Source organism: Herpailurus yagouaroundi, unplaced genomic scaffold (assembly GCF_014898765.1).
Source record: "Herpailurus yagouaroundi ecotype Mexico unplaced genomic scaffold, PumYag 188, whole genome shotgun sequence".
Lineage (NCBI taxonomy): Eukaryota > Metazoa > Chordata > Mammalia > Carnivora > Felidae > Herpailurus > Herpailurus yagouaroundi.
Window position 1 is genome coordinate 36,683,083 of NW_024412419.1, and position 22,501 is coordinate 36,705,583.

The following is a 22,501-nucleotide window of genomic DNA, read 5'->3' on the forward strand; positions in this document are numbered from 1 at the left end:
GAATCTGGAAAATCCTAAACTGTCAGAATACTACACTGATGTTGTTGCGAAAAGAGATAAATATCCTTAGAGCCGTGGGCACGGCACCTTTCACTGTTCCTGACATCGGGCTTTCCTGGAGTAGTCAAGGCCCCTGGGGAGAACAGAAGTACGATGGTTACCCACGGCCTTTGTCGCAGGATTCGCCCAGCACTCTCCTCAAGCACCCTACCCTACTGTGTGGCTCCCCCAGAGAATCAGCAGAGACTAAGGAGCCAGCAGAGAATAAGAAGAGCCAGATGGGGAGGCCATGGTCAGAAGGTTGGATTTGCTTGCAAAAGTAACTGGAGTCATTGGAGGGTTTTCGTAGTGTTGGGTGGGAGGTAGGGGAAGGGGGAGGCGGGGGCAGCACCGCATGGTGCTTATTTTTAAAATAGTATAGTGCCTTGATCAAAGTTTACCAGTTGATTCAGAAAACATATACGGAAATGCAAAAGATCTGTAATCAGGAAAGCAATCCTGAAAGAGGACACCTGTGGAGAAGCTTCATTACATATTTCAAGACTTATAAAGCTACTCGGGGCGCCTGGGTGGCGCAGTCGGTTAAGCGTCCGACTTCAGCCAGGTCACGATCTCGCGGTCCTTGAGTTCGAGCCCCGCGTCGGGCTCTGGGCTGATTGTTCAGAGCCTGGAGCCTGTTTCCGATTCTGTGTCTCCCTCTCTCTCTGCCCCTCCCCCATTCATGCTCTGTCTCCCTCTGTCCCAAAAATAAATAAAAAACGTTGAAAAAAAAATTTTTTTTAAAAAAAGCTACTCAAGATGATGTTGTATTGGTATAAGGACAGACAAGTAGATTAATGGGACATTATGGAGAATCCTGCAATAAGCCCATACATATATGACGATGGATTTTTTTAACAATGTTGCCAGGGCAATTCAAGGGGAAAAGAAAAGCCTTTTCTTTAACGGTGCTGGAACAAGTAGATAAATATGTAGAAAAAAGTTTACCATGATCCCTATCTCATAGTACACGCAAAAATAATTTGAGATGTATTATACACCTAAACATAAATTCTAAAATTACAAAGTTTGCAAAAGAACAAAGGAGAAATGTCCTTTGGACCTAGGGTGGGCAGTGGTTTCTTAGAGAGGACCCCCCCCACCCCAAATGCTAAACATGTCAAAGAAAAAACTGATAAATCGGTCTTTATCAAAATCGAAGACTGTTTTTCATCAAAAGCCATCATTAAGAGAATAAAAGGGCAATCCACAGACTAGGAAAAGATATCTGCAATGGATGTCCAGATACAAAGGATTTGTACCTATGTTACATAAAGAATTCCTAGCGCTCGATGATAAAAGGACAAAAAACCCAATTTAATTTTTTTAATATTTATTTTTGAGAGAGAGAGAGAGAGAGAGAGAGAGAGAGAGAGAGAACACATGAGCAGGGGAGGGGCAGAGAGAGAAGGAGACACAGAATCTGAAGTAGACTCCAGGCTCTGAGCTGTCAACACAGAGCCTGGCGTGGAGCTCGAACTCATGAACCGTGAGATCATGACCTGAGCTGAAGTCAGATGCTTAACCAGGGAAACCACGCAGGTGCCCCAACTATGTAAATTTTCAGACAGCAGAGATTGGTCTTATTTATGGTCACATTTCCAGGACCTAGTTCAGGACATGACACATATGAGATGTTCAATAAATATTTGTTTAGTGAATCAGTTCTAGCGTTGGGAACTCCTGAAGATAGAATGGTACTGAGAATAGAAGGGCATTTTTATGATTTTATTATGGGAACAAAGGAGATATAACCTGATAATTTCAAAATGTTTGCTGTTTTTGGGGCACCTGGGTGGCTTAGTCAGTTAAGTGTCTGACTTTGCCTCAGGTCATGATCTTGAGGTTTGTGAGTTCAAGACACAGCAGGGGAGGGGCAGAGAGAGAAGAAGACAGAGAATCCTAAGCAGGCTCCTCATTGTCAACACAGATCCTGACCCGGGGCTCGAACTCACAAACTGTGAGTTCATGAGCTGAGCTGAAGTCGGATGCTTAACCAGCTGAGGCACCCAGGCTCTCCCAGATAACCCAATTTAAAAAATGGTCAAAGGACTTGAATAGACACTTTATGGAAGTATACAAATGGCCAATAAGCGTGTACAGATACGCTTAGGATCTGTAGTCATCTGAGAAATGCATATTTAAACCATACTGTGATGACATTTCATTCCCTCCAGAAGAGCTAAAAATGGAAAAGCTGCATAGTACCGATGAGGATGTGCCGAAACCAGACGTCTCCTATGTTGTTGATAGCAGTGTAAAATGGTATAACCGTTTTTGAAAAACCGTTTGGCAGCTATTTACAATGCTAAACACAAACCTACCCTTTAACCTGGCGATTGCGTTCCTGGGAATTGACAAAAGAAATGGGAACATATGTCTACAAAAAGACTTCTACAAGACTTTTACAGTTTGAATAACCCCAAACTGGAAGAAACACAAATGTTCATCAATAGGAGATTGGACAAACTGTGGCATATTCATAGATGGAAAACTACTGAGTCCTAAAAAGAACTACTGACACGCAAACACAGATGCCTTATTTACATGAAAGAAGACAGACACAAAAAAGTTACATCCTGTATGATTCAACTTATGTAAATTAAACAACAGGCAAGGTTAATAGATAATAACATGAGAACAGTGGTTGCCTGTAGGGGTAGGGACTCTGAAAAGGGGCACGAGGGCTCTTTCTGGGGCAGATGGAAACATTCTGTAATCTTAATTGGCATGATGGTTATATAGGTAGATAACTGACCAGAACTCATGTGCTCAAGCTCTGGGCATTTCACTATATGTAAATTTTACCTTAATAATAAAAAAAATATCATAACGTCTGAAGTTTGGAGCAGAGTAGAAGCAGGGAGGCCAGCTGAGGGGCTTTTACGACAGTCCAGGCACAAGATGGTGATGGGAGATGTTAAGAAGTGGCCAGACTTGGGATCTCTTTTCAAGGGAGGGCCGAGGACCAGTTAGCCCAGTAGGCAAGAGTCGCATTGAGAGCAGGCCCCGGATGACTGAATCCCTGAAGCCCATTTATTTATTTTGTTTGTGTATTTTACTCTAGCTCTTTCTCTTTCTAAAACAATTCAAGGCTAATTATAAAAAAGGACATGTATTCAACAAGACCGAGAAGACATAACTAAAATAGAAAATTGAAACCAGAAGGTAGAAGCAGCAAATATACCAGTTTGGGCACTGATAATAGAAAACTGATGTCAGGAACCTCTTTCTGTCCAGTACCCTTGTCTGGGCACCTAACTGGGGTTGCAGATGCATTATAAAGGGGGTGGTGAGGGTCTTTTAATATCAGAGAAAAGACAGCTCAAGCAGTGCTGAATCAAGCTGATTTTAGTTGAAGAAGAAAATATGTCTTTGGAGACTGTCTGGACTTCTAAAACCAAAAATGTACATTTTTGTGGAACTTGATTTACAACAGAATATTGCATCACAAAGGTCTGATACATCAAGTGCTCTACAAAGAAATGGGGAATATTTTAGGGGAAACTACCTTCCTTCCATTTGAGACCATCTATTATGCAGAAACGTAAATAGGCTCCACACTGTCAGCGCAGAGCCCAACATGGGGCTTGAACCCACAAACCGTGAGACATGACCTGAGTCAAGATCAAGAGTTGGATGCTCAACTGACAGAGCCACCTGGGTGCCCCACATGTTGATTATTTATTGATCATTATCAGTACAGACAACATTATGTTGTCAGTCGGATGAGAGGGGGGCCTTGTCTGTATTAGACATTCTTTAATTAAGAATAATAAATGAATCAGAAATGAAAGAATGGAAGAAAAGAAAGAGTTTATGTGTGGAAAAGATGTTTAAAATATATGCCAGTGAGGCAGTCCATCAAATTAAGCCTAGTCTTAGTTCTGGAGCTTTTCCTGACGTCTTAAAATAGACCAATCCAAATGAATGCTTAAATCACCATCACAGGATTAATGGCAAACTGCTATTGGCATTGCCCATCAGATCTAATAACAAAGATTGCTGACTCATGCAGAGACTGGGGAAGGAAAACAATCATCATAAATAATTCAGAATGCACTAAGATGGCTGAGTTTGGGGTTGATTCTTTAGCAAACGTGATTGAATTGATTTCGAACTCGTGAGTATAGATGACCACTTGGACAGCGCTAATGACAAAGGCATGCTCTTGCATCAACAGTATAAATGGAGGGAATGAACTATGAAGAAAACTGTGAAGAGTCGGAGATTCTGAGGGATTTACTTACTCCTGATGGTTTAGGTTTGGCTAAAATAGAGCAGGCGGGTTAATGTGAGGAAGGGTTTGTTGTAATGATGTAGGGTGGGGTGACTCTCAGAAAGATCACCTGGGCATGTGAGGTGCTCTCTGGGGATAATGCTCGTGCTATAGAATAGGGGTGCGCTGGCAGTAAAGTCTGGGCCACCCGGGTCCTGGGGCTTCTGTAAGCTTAATAGTGAGGGGTGGGCACCAGATGTTCACATGGGGAATCTGAAGATCTTGTCTCTGGCCCTTGCTTTCCCACTTACTAGGTGACCCTGGTTGGACGAGTCTTTTGATCTCCTGAGCCCGGACTTTTCTCTCTGTGACATGAGCTCTGTACTTCCTGTCCTTCTTAGCCTCTTACGGAGAGTTGTGAAGATCCACAGGACGGAGGACACATGGGCCCTTAGAGAAAGTCCACAAATCCCTGCCACAGTTTTTTTTTTTTGTTTGTTTTTTTGTTTTTTAATTTCTTATTTGCTGGTAACTAACTCTCCAGTGTGAGCTGAAGCTGGAGCCGTGCAATGGTTCATGCTCGAGCCTGGAGATATTTTAAGACCTAATCAATACAAGATGCACTGGGTTGGAGCCAGTGTGAGAGTCATAAATCTTGACAGTTTTGCTGTTTGATAAAATTAATAATGCTCGAGGGAAACATTGCAGAAAGCTACAAGAGGGGAAAACCTAGTGTATTCTAGGGAAAAAGTGTAAGTCGTTGTGGAAACTGAGAGTCACCCTGGGAAGGTTGGTTACCATCCTGATGCTGGTGGGGCAGTTTTCAGGCACATGTCCACACAGGCGCACACACCACACGTGTATACACACATGTACACAATAAGCAACAAACTCCAGCGCTGTTGGTTGGGTCTCAGGAGAGACTGGAGAATTAAGGAAGGCTAGCATGAATTCCAACAATGGATAATTGCGATTTGCACACCCAGGGGCCCACCACCGTCTAAGGAAATGCTGCCTGCTTCTGAATTTTTTTAGAGTTTATTTTTACTTATTTTGAGAGAGAGAGATTGAGCAAGCAAGGGAGGGGCAGAGAGAGAGAGAGGGAGACAGAATCCCAAGCGAGCCCTGGGCTGTCAGCACAGAGCCCATGCGGGGCTCGAACTCATTACAAACCTCGAGTTCATGATCTGAGCAGAAACCAAGAGTCTGGCGCTTAACCCACTGAGCCACCCAGGTGCCCCGTGAATTTTAAAAATAAAACAGCGACAGGGGTTCTGCCCTGTCTCCTATCTCACTGGTGAAGTGTGTTCGTGGAACTTTGGGATTTGTGGCTGTTGTGTACAGCGAGAGAGAGGAGGGCAGTGAAGGGGGACCGGGACCTCATTGTGTTTTATTTATCAAAGCCCTGAGAAGATCTAGAAAGGAAAGTGAAGAATATTGCTTTCTCTGTGTCCACAGTGTTCCCAAACCTTCCGGATCCTCTGTCTTCAGATCAAGGTTGTCACGAGGATCCGAGCCAGGCGTCCCCTGTTGGTGGGAATGTCCCTTGGCTCCAAGAGGCCGTGGCGCCCTGCGTTGCTAGGCAGAAGCGTGGGGGGTTTCAGGCTCCTGGGAGCCGCGAGGGACAAACTTGGTCAAGGCAGCACGAGGCCCCAGGGCAGTCTGCCAGGAGCCTGGCCTCCACGCGGGTGCAGTCGACTCTCCTCTGATGTGTCAGAGACCAGATGGCCACATTAAGACATTGCACGAACACATTTATTTCAGTAGGGTCATGGGAAGTATTCTTAATTTAAAATTTGCTTTCATTGTGTTGAATTTTTATTATGAAAGTAACATAACGTTTATTATAAAAAATACTAAACTCAATTAACATGTTACTTTACTTAATTTCAAACCATAAGGAAACCTTGACGTTGGGTCTGTCATGTTTTCAGGCAGAGAACACAAAGAATTTTGTCAGTCGGAGCCTGGCCATAGGAGAAGTCCTCTCCATGGCGGACATGGCCACAGGAGTAAAGGTGAGAGGCTCTGGGCACCCCACCCTTGGTGAGCTGATAACCTAGTTTTGAACAGCAAGGGGTACAAAGTGGAACCCTACAGGTATCAGTCTATTCGCTGGAATAGATGCAACATGGTACGCCTTACGACCCATCGCCCTGATTCCTCTCTACCCATTATATTCAACCTTGTATTTGTTTTTTCTTTCGTGTTTGTTTGTTTAGTTTTATTGCACCGTGTCAATCATTTTCACCCGTTATAAAGCTAAATTTTCATAATCATTTGTGATTCTTCACTTAAATATTATCACTAAGATCGATCCGTATTATAACATGCCACTGCATTCGTATTTGTTTTTTTTTTTTAATCTTTTTATTTTGAAATAATAATGCTCACAGGAAGTTACAAAAATAGAAGAGAGTTAAATGAACTCTTCACCCAGTTTCCCTCGGTGGTGACATCTTCTTTAGCTTTTAGGACAATGTAAAACCAGGAAATCAACCCTGCTACAGTACTCTACTAGTACAGTATTAGACTACAGACCTTATTCAGATTTCACTAGCTTTTATGTACCCTGTGTGTGTGTGTGTGTGTGTGTGTGTGTGTGTGTGTGTGTGTAGTTCTATGCAGTTTGGTCCCATATGTGGATTCATGCAACCACCTCCACCCCAATCAAGATCTAGAACTGTTTCATGACCACAAAGAAACGTCTAGTGCTACCCGTTTGTGGTTGCACCCAGTCTCCACCCCCTCCCTGTCCTTTGGCTACTACTAATCTAATCTCTGTCTCTATAGTTTGGCCATTTTGAGAATGATATACAGATGGAAGTTCATCCGTTTTTCCTATTCCTTTGTGTGAATATACTACAACACTTGGAATTCTTAGGCTTCTCCATTTTTGCTGGTCAAATGGGCAATAAAATGGCATTGCACTGTGGGCTTGCTTTGCACGTCCCCAGGTCACCAAGGTGAACAGAATAACGCATGAAGTGTGAGGGTTGTGGCTCCTCTTGTACCCCGAAGTCCCCAGCGGAGGGTCATCTGTGTGGCATATGTATATGCTCTCCTTTCCCTCCCTGGACACCACTGCGCCTCAAAATAGGTCCCTGCATCCAGAAATTCAGTCCTGATGTCCCCAAAGGGGAGAAATAACTAGAACACGAAGAGAGAATGAACAGAGAGGAAGCCAAGTCAATCGTTGGTGAGTCCAAAATGGCAGTTATTTTTGTTTTGCAGTGTAGACATTTAAAAAATGGGTAGGAACTGTGTTATTTGTATTTTTTGTTTTTTAGATTTTTATGTTTTAAAGTAATCGCTACACCCGACATGGGACTTGAACGCACAACTCCGAGATCAAGAGTCGCGTGTTCTTTGACTGAGCTAGCCCGATGCCCCTAAAAATGGGTAGGAATTAAAAACAAAGAAATTTGTGAGTGCCATCTGTGGTGAAGGCACCCACCATTAGGCCCTTTGGGGGAGAATGGCTTCCCTGTGATTTCAGCCAGGCAGGGTCTCTTCCCTCCTGGATGGGTTGGCTGTTTCTTCCAGAAGGAAGAAATCCAGCTGAGATACAACGGATGAATTTCCCTCTCAGAAATACTAGGGGACCCTGGTCTAGACTCAAGATCCTCACTTTGTGTTTTTACCGTATTTCTCCCTACCGGCCTTCTTTTCAGCAAGCCTGTGGTGAGGGGTGACCGTGCAGAAATCACCATCAATTCCAGCATTCTAGGTGGGGAGCCCTCTCCTTGGCAACTTTAGGGTCTTGCACGGATCCTAGTGCATAGAATTGCACAGGGGATGTTTGAATAACTAAGGGAGAGGCAGCCTGCAGTTTAAGAAACATTTCAACCACTTGCAATGTGTGGACGTTTTCTGGATTCTGGTTCAAACAAACTAAAAAAAAAAAAAACCCGAAAAACAAAACTATGTGTCAGTGGGGGAAATTTGAACTTTGGATATTTGGTGATATTAAAGAATTATTATTATTATATTTTTAGGTGGGGTAATGGTTTTAGGGTTACATTTTCAGAAGGAGTCCCTTTTACAGGTGTATGGGATATATTTAGGGATGGAATGACAGGATGTAAACTTCAGGATTACCTGGGGTGTAGCATGGGAAAGTGGATCGGGGAAAAGACACAGCAAAATGGACCACAAGCTGGTCATTGTTGAGTTCATTATACTCTTGTATTTTGGTTAAATTTTTCCAAAACAAAAGGTTTTTAAAAAAGTTTTACTCCTGGGGTGCCTGGGTGGCTCAATTGGTTAAGCGTCCGGCTCTTGATTTCGGCTCAGGTCATAATCTCATGGTCTGTGGGTTTGAGCCCCGCATCAGGCTCTGTGCTGACAGTGCGGAGCCTGCCTGGGGTTCTGCCTCCCTCTTTTTCTGCCCCTCCCTGCTCATACTCTCTTTTCTCTCACAAATAAATAGAATGAACACACACAAAAGTTTGGTTCCTGAGTATCCTAGATGAAAATTTGCATAGATTTAAAGAAATAGGTCTTTAGAAATGCTTCTCGTATCATGCCACTCCTCTGCTTAAAACTCCTTCCCCTTAGGCTTTAGAGAAGCCCTCCTATTTTTAATGTGGCCCACGGATCCTTATGTGGTTTGACCCTACTCACTTCTCCAGACACCTGCTGTATCACTTTGTCCTCCTCCCTAGGAGACCTGACATTCTTTTGTTCCTGTCACCCACCTTTGGACCACTCTTGCTACCACCTAGAATAGATTTTTTCCCCTCCTTCACCTGCCTGACACCTGCTCCTTCTTCAAGCCCCAGCCCACGTGTCCTCCATGCAGGGAAGCTCCCTTCAAGCCTGCAGTTTAATTCCCTCTACTTGTGGTCATCTGTCTTCATACCTTTGTACCTTACAGTTTTCTATCACAGCATGTGCCCGCTTTGAACTTACCCATTTATCTGTGTGTCTAATTGCTGTAGGTCTCTTAGCACCACTAGAGGGCAAACTTCTTGAAGAAGCTCATCCCCTACGTTCTTGTTATATATTATCAGGACATGAGAATGAAAGGAATACAGAATACATAGAATCAAAACGGTTACCGGAAGGGTTACATATAGAATTATCACATGACTCAGGAAACCCATTCCTAGGTATACACCCTAAAGAATCGAAAGCAGGGACTCCAACAGATACTTGTATGCCGGGGTTCATCACAACATTATTCACAGCAGCTAAAAGGGTGGAAACAAACCAAATGTCTGTCATCACATGGATGGATAGACAAAATGTGGCCCATGCACACGACGGCATATTATTCAGCCATAAAAAGGGATGAACTTCTGGTCCATGTTACAACCTGGATGAACTTTGAAAACATGATGCTACGTGGAGCCAGACACAACTGGACAAATATTGGATGGTTCCACTCACATGAAGATTCTTTTTTTTTTTTTTAATTTTTTCTTAATGTTTATTTATTTTTGAGACAGAGAGAGACAGAGCATGAACGGGGGAGGGTCAGAGAGAGAGGGAGACACAGAATCTGAAACAGGCTCCAGGCTCTGAGCAGTCAGCACAGAGCCCGACGCGGGGCTTGAACTCATGGACCGCGAGATCGTGACCTGAGCCGAAGTCGGATGCTTAACTGACTGAGCCACCCAGGCGCCCCTCACATGAAGATTCTTGAATAGGCAAATTCACAGAGACAGAAAGTAGATCATGGGTTACCGGAGGCCGGAGGAACAGGAAAATGGGGAGTTCATTGGCACAGAGTTTTTGTTTGGGGTGATGAAAAGTTATGGAGGTAGATAGTGGCAATGGTTGCACAACAGTGTGAATCTAATTAATACCGCTGAACTGTATACTTAAAAATGGCTAAAATGCAAACTTTATTTTAAATGCATTGTACCACAATAAAAACGAAACATTAAAAATTTAACAAAAGTTACCATTAACCCTGTTTGCCTTCCCACACATCAGTCATTGCAATGGACTTGTTTTTCTTGTGCTTGGATCTCCCAGACAGCTAGAGGAACATGTAGACTGTGCCCCTGAGCCTAGCACAAAAGGGCCAAGGCTGTCTTTCCTGTGGGCAGTGGAGGGAGATGTGATGTGCTGGGAATACAATTCCTGTGAGCCCTGGGCTGGTCAGGGCATCCCCAGATCTCACGGCCAGCCCAAGGGCAGCTGCTGGCCTCTGCCTGCTTTCCTTTTACACCTTCCCATGAGCTGGCTGTCAACTTGATGTCAAGGACGTGTCAGTGTCAGTTCATCTAAGTCATCTGTGCCCCCAGGCCTGGGCCCCTTTTCTCTCTCCCTCCATGTCTGTGCTATCTAAAGGCTGTGGGTGTCCTTGAGCGCTTTGGACAAACATAGTTGGACTAACACAGCCAAGTGTTGGCAGGGTCAAGGCTGGTTCTGAGAGCGACTCACAGCGAGGGGGGTGGGAAAGTGAGAGGCGCCAGGGAAAGACTTCCTTTACTCAGGGCTTTGAATCCCTGCTTTAGCTTGGGAGCCAGCCCAAGGTCTTGTACCAGACACACTGATGCAGTCTGGAAGGATTCTAGGGCCCAAAGAAATATGACATGCTGCCTTTTCTTCTTCCCCACGACTGTTCCCCTTCTTCCTTATTTGAACCAGCCCACTATCTGTCTTAGTTTGCTTGGGCTGCCTTCATAAAATATATAGATCGTGTGGCTTAAACCACGGAAATTTATTTTCTCACAGTTCTGGAGGCTGGCAAGATCAAGGTCCAGCTGATTCAATTCCTGGTGAGGACTCTCTCCCTATAGATGGCTGCCTTCTTGCTGTCTTCACATTGGAACTGGGCAGAGAGAGAGAGAGAACACTCTCTGGTATCACTTATAAGGGCATTAATCCCATCATGAAGGCCCCACTGTCATGACCTCATTTAAACTTAATTGGTTCCCAAAGACCCCATATCCTTCTACCATCACATTGAGGATTAAGGCTTCAGCACATGAATTCTGGGGAGAACCTAATGCTGTCCGCATAGCATTATCCTTTCTGGGGTCACCATTGTCTGAAAAAACACCTGCAGTGCCTCATTTGCTCTTGGAACGAAAAGACTCTAAATGCACTCGAAGGTTCTTTAGGAGAACCACTGTTGGAATACTGTGTAGGAAGGGCCTGGCCTAATCACAGCTGTGGCACTGGCAGACTTCCTGGCCTGCATGACAAACCTGCCTGGTCTGTCGTGGCACGGAGACAGTCAGAATGACGTGGGTTTACCTTCTGTCTCTGGGACCTCTCCGTCACACTTCACGCATACTCCTTCTACATCTAAGTTCATGATGGGTGACCTTGGTTTTCTCTCCTGTGAAGATGGTCCTGCTAATGCCCATTCATAGGCTGTGTTCAGATTCAAATTGATGATGCCTATGAGGAGCTCCATGCCATGGCTTGCATGTAGCAGGAGCTCGATAAGTGGTGGTGACTGTAATCAGGGTAGACTGTAATGGGGGTGGTGACCACATCCCCCCCAAAAAAAAGGATGTGGTCCAGAGCCCTTCCGGGCAGTCTTCTAGGTAGTGGCTCCGTTGGTGGATTGAGGTGAATCGATCTGCATTCCAGCTCCAGCCCACCAGCTTTCCCTGCCATGGTGGGATTATACTTCTTGCTAGTCATCGTTTGGAAGTTAAGAAGCCCCCTTCTGGAACCCTGTCGGCCTGTCTTGAACGCAGTTCCCAGCTCCCAGGAAGCTCTGGTTGTGGCCTCCAGAGGCTACTGCCAGCCGTCACTGGACAAGTTGTGGTCATGACCTCATGCCCCTGATGTAGCTGTCCTTTTCCTCCTCCAGATAAGTGAGAAAGGAGAAGAGGGAGCTTTCCCAGACAACACAAGGTGCGCGCACATTTAGAGTTTTTGTTAGGTGTCCTCCCCTTTTCCTCATTTCCTTACCACTGCTGTCTTCGGTCTTCTCAGAACAAACGGAATTCTTTGGGTCCTGTCCACCGAGGTGGACTGGAGGCCAGGGTGCCCACAGGGCACGATGATAGCAGTGGACACTGCTCTCTGAGAAGGACACTTTGCCCTGTGCCCTCATGATGGCTTAGTGCCCTTCTTCATTCAATCTCTGTGTCCTTGTCTTAGCGAATCCATTCCCTTCTCTCTGGCTGCTCCTGCGAGCATCCCCCACCCCTGCAATGGGCCTCCATCCGTCTGGAGACTCGGGACAAAAACCCAGGTGTCACCTGGAGCCCTCTCTTGCCTTCTTCTCCCAAATCCAACCCATCAGCTCTGTCTCCAGAATCTACCTTGATTGCCTCTGCTTCTCACCCCCTTCACCACCGCAGTCTGACCACTGCTCTTGGACTCACCTCAGTGGCCGCAGCGTGGGCACCTCCTTGCCGGCTGGGCTGGGATCCTTGCCACTCACGAGAGGCACCTGCTGAAAGCTTATGTTAGGCCAGGGAGTCATCTGCATAGAATGCTCAGGTGCTCCCCCTGCGTCGGCCCCATTTGGTCAGATTATCTGCGTTTCAGAGAATGTGGCTTTGGGAACACACTGTCCAGCTCATGAGGGAAAATCCCCCCATTTTAAGTGACTGTGTGGATTGGGGTCATGCAGACACCGCCTCTGTTAACTGCTGCGGTTTCTGCAAACCTGCAGGTTTCATTCACCAGCCCAGTGCTCCTACTAATGGCATTTAATGAATGGAGGTTTTCAACATGTGGATGAAATATTCGCCCCACCTCCCTTTTCTAAAGAGGAGGAAAGGATTTAAAATCTAGAAAAGGGGGCGCCTGGGTGGCGCAGTCGGTTAAGCGTCCGACTTCAGCCAGGTCACGATCTCGCGGTCCGTGAGTTCGAGCCCCGCGTCGGGCTCTGGGCTGATGGCTCAGAGCCTGGAGCCTGTTTCCGATTCTGTGTCTCCCTCTCTCTCTGCCCCTCCCCCGTTCATGCTCTGTCTCTCTCTGTCCCAAAAATAAATAAACGTTGAAAAAAAAATTAAAAAAAAAATAAAATCTAGAAAAGGACTATATTTGTAAAGAATGCATTAGCCACCCGCCAGAGAGATTTAGGGGTAGAGAATTCAATCTGTTTTCGTTTTAGAAAAACACTTTCCTTTAACTTGATTTCCAAGATGGCTTATGGGGGAAACATTACTATTTGGGTTGATTGCATCTTTCCAGGCTGGAATTAGCAGTGTATTACAATGGTTCTGTGGAGGGGGTGCTGAGTCATCAGAGTGTTGAGCGTTTCTGAGGACACTTTATGCTTCTCCAAATGAAAGCACTCCATATGTCAGATGCTATTACTGACATTTGTCTGTCATGATGTCAGAGCATTTCAGCTGGTCAGGCAGTTAAAGCTGAAGTGCCTTTAAGACAGCGAGTGCCAGGCTGACCATGCACGTGGAGGACAGGGACTACTTCTCGCCCGAGGCTGGTGCCAGTTCCCGGACAGGAGCATCTCAAGATTCTGTTCCCACCATTTCCCTTCCTACAAGGTCTTCCCTGGGGTTACTTTGTCTGCTAAGGCTCATTCAATTATAGCGACCCCCAGGAAGAAAAGGTACCTAGGGGCTGCTGTATTTGAAGAGTCCAGAGTGCATCAGGGTTCAGGTGTGGACGTGTGGCACCTGGTCTCTCTCATGTCTCTGCTTTTCTCCTTCTCCCCACCTTGACCCCATGTGTTGGTTTCATATACCAGTTCTTGCGAAGGCAAGAGCGGCCAGCGGCACTGGGCCTCCGTTCTTCCAGGTCCGTTGCATTGAAAAAGAGAGAGCTGCTTTTCTCTACTAGCTCACCCGTGTGTCCCAGAGCCCACTCTGGTTGGATCCATCCAGATCATGGGTCTATGCTGAAGCCATCCCGTAGGGCCATGATATTATGCAGATTGGCCAGTCCTGGGTCCCAGGCTTATCCTAGAGCTGGGGGTGGAGGTCAACATCAGCCACAAACCACTTGGACTGATTGTGGGGGAGGAGGGCTCCCCAGAGGAAAGCCGGGGCTGTGTGGTTGGGGCAGGAGAAGGCGTGCTAACCTGCAAACACAGCCATTGTCTGAGCTCTTCTGTCTTTGTCATCAGTCCCCTGCTCCCTTCAAATGGCCTCACTCCAGTCACCCTTCCTTCTCATCTTCCTCCTCATCTTTCCCCTCCTTCACTTCCTTCTTGCCAGCAACACTTTCCCAGGGTTTGTAAACAACCAAAGTACTTGGCAGTTGACCGTCACTGAATTCTCGCAGCAACCTTAGGAAGTGCTATTAGGCATGAGGCAGCTTGGGTGGGCACCCCAGCCCTGCTCGCCATCTCAGGGTGCAGCCTTGGGCTGGCCAGTCCCCTCTCTGGAAGCTCAGTGTCCTTATCTGTCACGTGGGGGTGATAATGTGTTTTTCCCAGGGTGGTTGTGGGAATCAGCGAGCTTGTGTGTGTGAAGCTCAGTGCTCGGAAGGCTGAGGGCTCAGTAAGAGTGGGGGCGCTCATCGCTCACTGCTTTCGTCGGAAGTGGGAATAAGGATTGCTATTCGTCCAAGGTCCCACAGCCAGTGGGTAACAGAGCTGGGCTTTGAGCCCAAGCTCTCTCATCTCATCCCAGGCTGAGTTCCTGCTCGTTCTGCAGCATTGCATCTTCCATCAGCTTTCCTGTTGCTCATGGCCGGGCTCACCTCTGCAGGCTGGGCCAGTGCCTGGGGTCAGTGCACAAATACTTTGTTGCACATCTTCTACATACCAGGCACTAAGCTAGCCCTTGAGCAGACAAGGCAGACTGAACATTCAGAAGGGTCGTTTGAAAGACAGACAAAACTGGTGGTGTCATAATTCCAGGTTTCAAGTTATATCACAAAGCGATAGTAATTAAAACAGTATGGTACTGGCACAAAGATAGAGATGTAGGTCAATGGACTTGAACAGAAAACCCCAAAATAAACCCACAATTATACGGTCAGTTAATCTTTGACAAAGGAGGAGTGAATATACAATGGGAAAAAGTCTCTGCAACAAATGGTGGTCGGAAAACTGGACAGCAACATGGAAAAGAATCAAACTGGACCACCTGATTTCACCATACACAAAAGTAAACTCAAAATGGATTAGAGACCTAAATGTGAGAACCGAAACCATAAAAATCCTAGAAGAGAGCACAGGCAGTAATCTCTCTGACATTTGCTGGGACAACGTTTTTCTAGCGACGTCTCCTGAGGAAAAGGAAATAAAAGCAAAAATGAACTATTGGGAAAACATCAAAACAGAATGTTTCTGCACAGTTAACAAAGGAACAATCAACAAAACTAAAGTCAACCTACTGAATGGGAAAAGATATTTGCAAATGACATCTTCAATAAAGGATTAGTGTCCAAAATATAGAAAGAACTGATACAACTCAATACCCAAAAAACAAATAATCCAATTAAAAAACGGGCAGAAGACACGAACAGACATTTCTAAAGAAGACACACAGATGGCCAACAGACACATGAAAAGGGGCTCAACATCACTCATCATCAGGGAAATGGAAATCAAAAGTGTAATGAGATATCACCTCACACCTGTCAGAATGGGTAAAATCAAAACCACAAGAAACAAGTGTTAGGATGTGGAGAAAAAGGAACCTTCCTGTACCGTTGGTGTGAATGCAAAGTGGTGCAGCCACTGTGGAAAACAGGCTGGAAGTTCCTCAAAAGGTTAAAAATAGAACTACCCTGGGGGCACCTGGGTGGCTCAGTCGGTTGAGGTCCGACTTAGGCTCAGGTCATTATCTCACGGGTCATGAGTTTGAGCCCTGCGTCAGGCTCTGTGCTGACAGCTCAGAGCCTAGAGCCTGCTTCGGATTCTGTGTGTGTGTCTCTCTCTGCCCCTTGCTGGCACATGCTCTATCTCTCTCTCTCTCTCAAAAATAAATAAACTTAAAAAAATAATTAAAAATAAAACTACCGTACTCTCCAGGAATTGTACTACCAGGCATTTACCCAAAGAATACCAAAACAGTAATTCAAAGGGATACGTACTCCCTTATATTTATTGCAGCATTATTCACGATAGCCAAACTACGGAAGCAGCTCAAGTGCCCACCAAAGATGAAGGGATAAAGAAGATGTGGTATATATACATAATGGAATATTATTCAGCAATAAAAAAGGATGAAATCTTGCATTTGCAACCCCATGGATAGAGCTAGAGAGGGTAACGCTAAGCGAAATAAGTCAGAGAAAGACAAATACCATATGACATCACTTATATGTGGAATTTAAGAAATAAATGAGCAAAGGGAAAGAAAGAGAGAGAAAAGAGAGGACAAACCAAGAAACAGACTCCTAACTATAGAGAACAAACTGATAGTTACCAGAGGGGAGAAGGGTGGGGAGTTAAGGGAAATAGGGAATGGGGATTAGAAAGTATACTCACCATGATGAAATGAAAGAAAGGAAAGTGAAAGAAGAAAAAAAGAGTCATTTGATGGGCTGAACTGGGCAGCCCTGAGGATAGAGAACTGACACTTTGTGGTGCTGGGTCCTCCTCTCCAAGTGACAGAACCATGGGCTATGTCTGCTGACAGGGACTGGAGCTTCCCAGGCAATGAAAGGAAGGGCATGGATGCCTTGCTGCTGGTGGGGCTTACGTAAGGCTTGATGAGCTGAACAGACGCTCCCTGAGTGGCCCTTGACCAGGGGTTTCGTTGTCATTAAGTTGTTGACTGTTGCTAACAATGGCCGATGTCGTGCTTGTTTTCAGCGTGGAATAATTTACTGGCTATTTGGTGGCACAGTCAGGAATCTTGGAAGCCCGGGACATGTGACTAAGTGGCTTCAGCCACTCCAGGTATGGCACGTACCTCAATAGATGTCTTCCGTGGAGAGCCTTAAAAGTTCACAGTAGCTAGATGTGTGCGTGTGCATGTTTGCAGAACAAGAAAAGAAATCAGAGAATGGGTGGCGGCAAGAATCTTGTTCAGAATGAGAATTTTAAGACGAGCTTCTAATAAAAATTGTCGTATTGTTATCACATTAGCTGCTGCCGGGCTGAATTCTTACAATTCTCTCCAATTCACCTCTTCCCCTCTCACTCATACTCTTGATTATCAGAGAAGTCTCCATTAGAGCAACCACCTGACTAGCTAATGCCCTTATACTGTCTGGTAAACTCCAGGGGCAGAAATACACTGGGATGTTCGCAGTGACCGAGAGGGGCCGCGGGAGCGACGTGAGAGGGATCCAGACCCAAGCCACCTTTGACCTCTCTGTGCAGGTGAGGATTCTGCCCATTGTTCTGCAGTTCAGGGTGGCAGGAGACCTGTTCAGAACAGGACTCTCCTTCCTGAGGCCAATCTCATATCCTCTGTGTGTGCTGTCTGGCCCGAGGTGCTCAGATTCGAACAAATGGGTAAGTACTTCAGTGGAGGTGGGCATACGCTCAGCTTTCACGTGTCCAATATCGGCCAACACATTCACGGCACCCACTATGTGTGGGCGCCGCTCCACGTTCTCCACATGCACTCATTAATTGGATGCCTTGTGACAACTCTGTGAGAACAGTACTGGAGCCATTTTGTCATCCTTCCCGAAAGCAGCAGGTAAATGACTGGACGAGACGCTTTTGTCTGCACTCCCCTTTGCCCGGTGTGGCAGGAGGCTGCTGTGTGGGCTGGGGCATCCTTACTGGGAGCCACGCCCTCATTACTGGCATTAGGCCGTGTTTTTAACCGTGACCTGCGTGAGAATTCACATGGCAACCAAAACAGAATTTCACAAAACGGTCTTAACTTTTACTATGTTTGCTGTATGTGATGAACTTTATTGGTTTTCCTTCCATTCTCATTTATAAAAAACAGTTCATCAAGACTCTCTAGGGGTGCCTGGGTGACTCAGTCAGTTAAGCATCTGACTTCGGCTCAGGTCGTGATCTCGCGGTCCGTGAGTTCGAGCCCCGCGTTGGGTTCTGTGCTGACGGCTCAGAACCTGGAGCCTGCTTCTGATTCTGTGTCTCCCTCTCTCTCTGACCCTCCCCCCATTCATGCTCTGTCTCTCTCTGTCTCAAAAGTAAATAAACATAAAAAAAATTTTTTTTTAAAAAGACTCTCTAATTGATCTCTCTCCACTGATGCAAGGTGAAAACCCTGCTGTATAAATCTACAGATATCACTATTTCTTTAGTTCCTGCTCCCCCTGAATAAAGAAAGTAACTATTGGGGTGCCTGGGTGGTTCAGTCATTTAAGCGTCTGGTCATGATCTCCTCTCAACTCAGGTCATGATCTCATCTCACAGTTCACGAGTTCGAGCCCCACGTCAGGCCCTGTGCTGACAGCCCGGAGCCTGGAGCCTGCGTTTGATTCTGTGTGTCCCTCTCTCTCTGCCCCTCTCCCACTGATGCTTTGTCTCTTTCTCTCAAAAATAAGTAAACATTAAAAAAAAAAGAAAGTAACTATTTATTTATTTCACTCCCCTTCATAGTTTCTTATTTGATTTTGGGCTTTCCTAAGAACTACAAAGGAATACATAAATTTTGGAGTTCTTTCTAGAAATGAGTTTGGGTAAATATATGTGTGCAAGTATGGTACATGAGTGTAGGTATGGCTACTCAGTCTGTTCTTCATTTTTTCTGAGTTTGTCTTTCAGAATCTGAATTTTTGTTAGCAGGTTTTCCTGGCCCACAAATGCTAATTAGAGGTGATCAGAGTTTACGTTTTTTTTAAATGTTTATTTATTTTTGAGAGAAAGAGTGAGAGACAGAGCTCGAGAGGGGAAGGGCCAGAGAGAGAGGGAGACACAGAATCTGAAGCAGACTCCAGGCCCTGGCTGTCGGCACAGAGCCCGACGTGGGGCTCGAACTCCCGAACCTCGAGATCATGACCCGAGCTGAAGTCGGACGCGTAACCGACTGAGCCACCCAGGAGCCCCATAGAGGTGATCAGAGTTTAGAATGACAGATTCAAATGATGGTTGTTTGGGACTATGTTCATCCTGTCCTGCCCAGGTGATAGTTCTCTACAATTGTCAGTGATGTCCAAGGTCATAGCAAGAATAAGGACTGACAGTTATTGAATGCTTGCTATGTGCCTGGCTCAGTGTCAACCCCCTTCTGTTTAGTTTACGGTCTTCCCTCGCAATAACCATCCGGTAAACGTGATGGTAAGCCGCTTCTGGTAATGTAGCACATGTGTGCTAGGCATCAGGCTAAGCAGTCTACATGTAACATTGTGTTAACTATCCTATAGTTTTATAGGAAGGTATTATTGTCCCTATTTTCTAGGCAGAGAAACTGAGGCTCACAGAGGGTAGGAAAAACGGGCTCTGAGTACGTGGTTAATGAGCGAGTGTGGTTCAAGTGGGTGGGACTGCCCTTAACAGTTGAGCTCCTCTGCCAGTGGCGGGATGCTGACCGAACATCTTTTGGGTTTTAGGTCGGTCAGTTTTTTCTCTCCCTAAACCATGGTACTGAGGTCACCTTGCTCTTGTTAAAGGGCGGGGGGTGGTGGGGGAGGGGGAACTGCATCCAGGGTTCTTATTTATTGGTTTCTTTTTACAATTATTATTTTTTTTCCCCGCCAAAATCACTTCCCCGTGTGGGTCCCCTTTTCCCCAAGCAGCATAAACGATTTAGCTACCTGGTGTGCTTCCGCAGCTGCCGCTTCCTGCAGGGGAGCCGCAAAGTTGAAATCATAATGATGAGGACACTCTGGAGAGCGCTGTGCCTCCGGTAGGAGTGAGAGAGAGAATGAGCCCATCATAAACTCAAGCCACTGAGAACTGACAGAGCAAGGGGACGGGTTTCTCCCTCATCGCTTTCTGTGTTTCCCCCCTCGTTTCCCTTTTAAAATGCTAGAGCGTATCGAATGAGCCCTCTCCCCCCCCAAGGACTGTTCCAATCTCTTACATATTCTTGGTTATTCTTCTCTGTGGGTTGGCTGTCTTATTTTTATTTTTTTGGACAGTGGCTGGGTTAGTGGTACGGATAATTAAGAAGCCAGAGAGAGGTTTATTTTTACATTTTGCGCTAAATGGCAAAAATGAATGAGGCTAAGAGCTCTCGGGCCAAAGACTTGTTTTGTTTTGTTTTGTTTTGTTCTAGTGCTTACAGCACTGACCAACTGGTTGGCCTTCAACAACTAATTATGGTAGGAACCAACACACATGGTGTGCATTATTTAGATCCTGCTTTAATGCCAGCATTTTGGTTTATGCAAACTTTCCAAATCAAGTGTCTTTGCCAGAAGTGACAAACCTCCTTTCCCAGAGTATATCAGATGTGTACGGGGATGGATGGCCTCCTGCCTCTTCCCCAGCTCACCAGATCTTTCCTGCCAGGACAGGGTCATTCTACTACTTCTCTTCCTACCCTCCAGGGGTAAGCACCTCTTCACCACATGGGGTTTTGTGGGGTTTTTTTTTTTTTTGATGTTTTGTGTGTGTGTGTGTGTGTGTGTGTGTGTGTGTGTGTGTGTGTGGTGTTTTCGTTGTTGTTGTTACTGCATCCAGCCTCAAATAATTCCTTTCTTTGAGAAGTCCTGGCTGACCTGATAAGACAAGGGCAGTCTCCAGAGACTTCTCTTAAAAACAGATTCAGCTTGTCCACTTACGTTTCCAAAAAGCACTCGCACATGTTAGAAGTTTCCCTGTGCAAACATATGTCAGAGAATGTTTCCTTAGGCTTCAGGAGTGTATTTCTTGGCCAGTGGGAAAGTGTAGTCTATGCACCTGAAAATCTGAATTCTGAGATAATCTTCACACAATCAGTCGCTTGTTGGTTTAGCTCAACCACATCTTCGATACTGTCAGCTCCAGTGAAAGGTGCAATCCTGGCCTTTTGCCGTTTCCCCTGGATTCTCCGACCTGTCCCGGGGACCCCGCATTCAGAGCTGACAGTTATTGTCGGTCCCTTCTTGGCAAGAGGTTGAAGGGTAACTCGGGTGGCAGGCAGAATTAGAGGTGAAGGGGAGCATTTCCACTGGGATTCTGTACTGGCTTCTGGAGAGGGGGAAAGAGAAGACCGAGATTGAGCAGAGCCTGAAAACCAAAGCCCTGTGTGTTCTTCTGACCCAAGTTTATCTCAGGCTGTATGGGGCTGGAATCCCCGGTCATGCTGTGGAGACAAACTGGGTGGCATATTGTAAGGTTCTTTCCCTTATAAGATGGAGAGTTATTTACCAGTGCTTCAGTTTAAGGGCTTATGCATTTGGGGGGAACTTTTAATTATTATCTTCATTGACCAGGCAAACAGAGGGGCAGGTTCTGAAACAATCATCCTAAGGGTCCGATGAGGTTTTTTCTTTTTATAAAAATCAGAATTGTGTGGACTGAGATTCTAAGCCATGGTGGAAATAGGTCATCGTTGTCTATTAGGCTTGCTAACAGCCAGGCATATGGTTTTGGTCCTCAGTTGGTTGCTATTTAAACAACAGACCCATATCAATGAGGCAGGGATTTTTAAGGCCTGGGCAAGAGTGGAGGGCATGAGGAACTAAGTCATTTGGCCAGAAGGGGCAATGCCCAGCAGGCAAAATAAAACACATAGATGTGGACTCATCCAGCTAGGGGTCCCAGGTCATTAGATGTCCCGTCTTTCCCTGTGAGCCTTGCCAGTGGGGTGTTTGGGAGTGAGAGTGTATATCACCAGGGGTTGGGGGGTTTTGCCTGCTCCTCTGCTGTGAGGTCATGATGTGGTTCTATTTCATAGTCTTTACTGCACTGAGCCAACGGGTTGAAATGAGCCATAAGAAAGCAGAAACTCGAACGCGCTTTTTCTGTGTAGGAGTTCGTAATTGACACGCCGTGTGAAAATGCTGAGAAGATGTTCGTCGGAAACGCGACGCATGGGAATTACGCGGCCGTGTTTGCTCAGCTCATCATAAATGGAAGGTCTCAAGGTTTGTTGCTGGCGCAGAAAGCGAGAATAATTTTCTTTACGATTACTATTTTCCAGCAAGTGCTTTACCCTGAAAGTGCATTTTACGGCACCGTTTTTGGCTTGTATAAAATTCAGTACCAACTTTATCTCTTAAATATTTACGATGACGAAATTTTTTTTTAAATTTTTTTTTTCAACGTTTATTTATTTTGGGGACAGAGAGAGACAGAGCATGAACGGGGGAGGGGCAGAGAGAGAGGGAGACACAGAATCGGAAACAGGCTCCAGGCTCCTAGCCATCAGCCCAGAGCCCGACGCGGGGCTCGAACTCACGGACCGCGAGATCGTGACCTGGCTGAAGTCGGACGCTTAACCGACTGCGCCACCCAGGCGCCCCTACGATGACAAAATTTATGATTACATTTTGGCAATGTAATCCCCCCGCTTACCCACAGTTTTGCTTTCCATGGTT

The 22,501-nt window shown here is 45.8% G+C and overlaps 1 protein-coding gene across 1 annotated transcript in view; it reads left to right on the forward strand.

Annotated features, from left to right (window-relative positions):
* ACOXL (acyl-CoA oxidase like) overlaps positions 1–22,501 on the forward strand; it is a 347,249-nt gene that overhangs the window by 25,527 nt on the left and 299,221 nt on the right. The window contains 4 exon segments of the mRNA XM_040496721.1: positions 6,193–6,276; positions 16,920–17,006; positions 17,334–17,432; positions 21,934–22,048. Of these exon segments, the coding sequence (XP_040352655.1) occupies positions 6,193–6,276; positions 16,920–17,006; positions 17,334–17,432; positions 21,934–22,048 (385 nt within the window).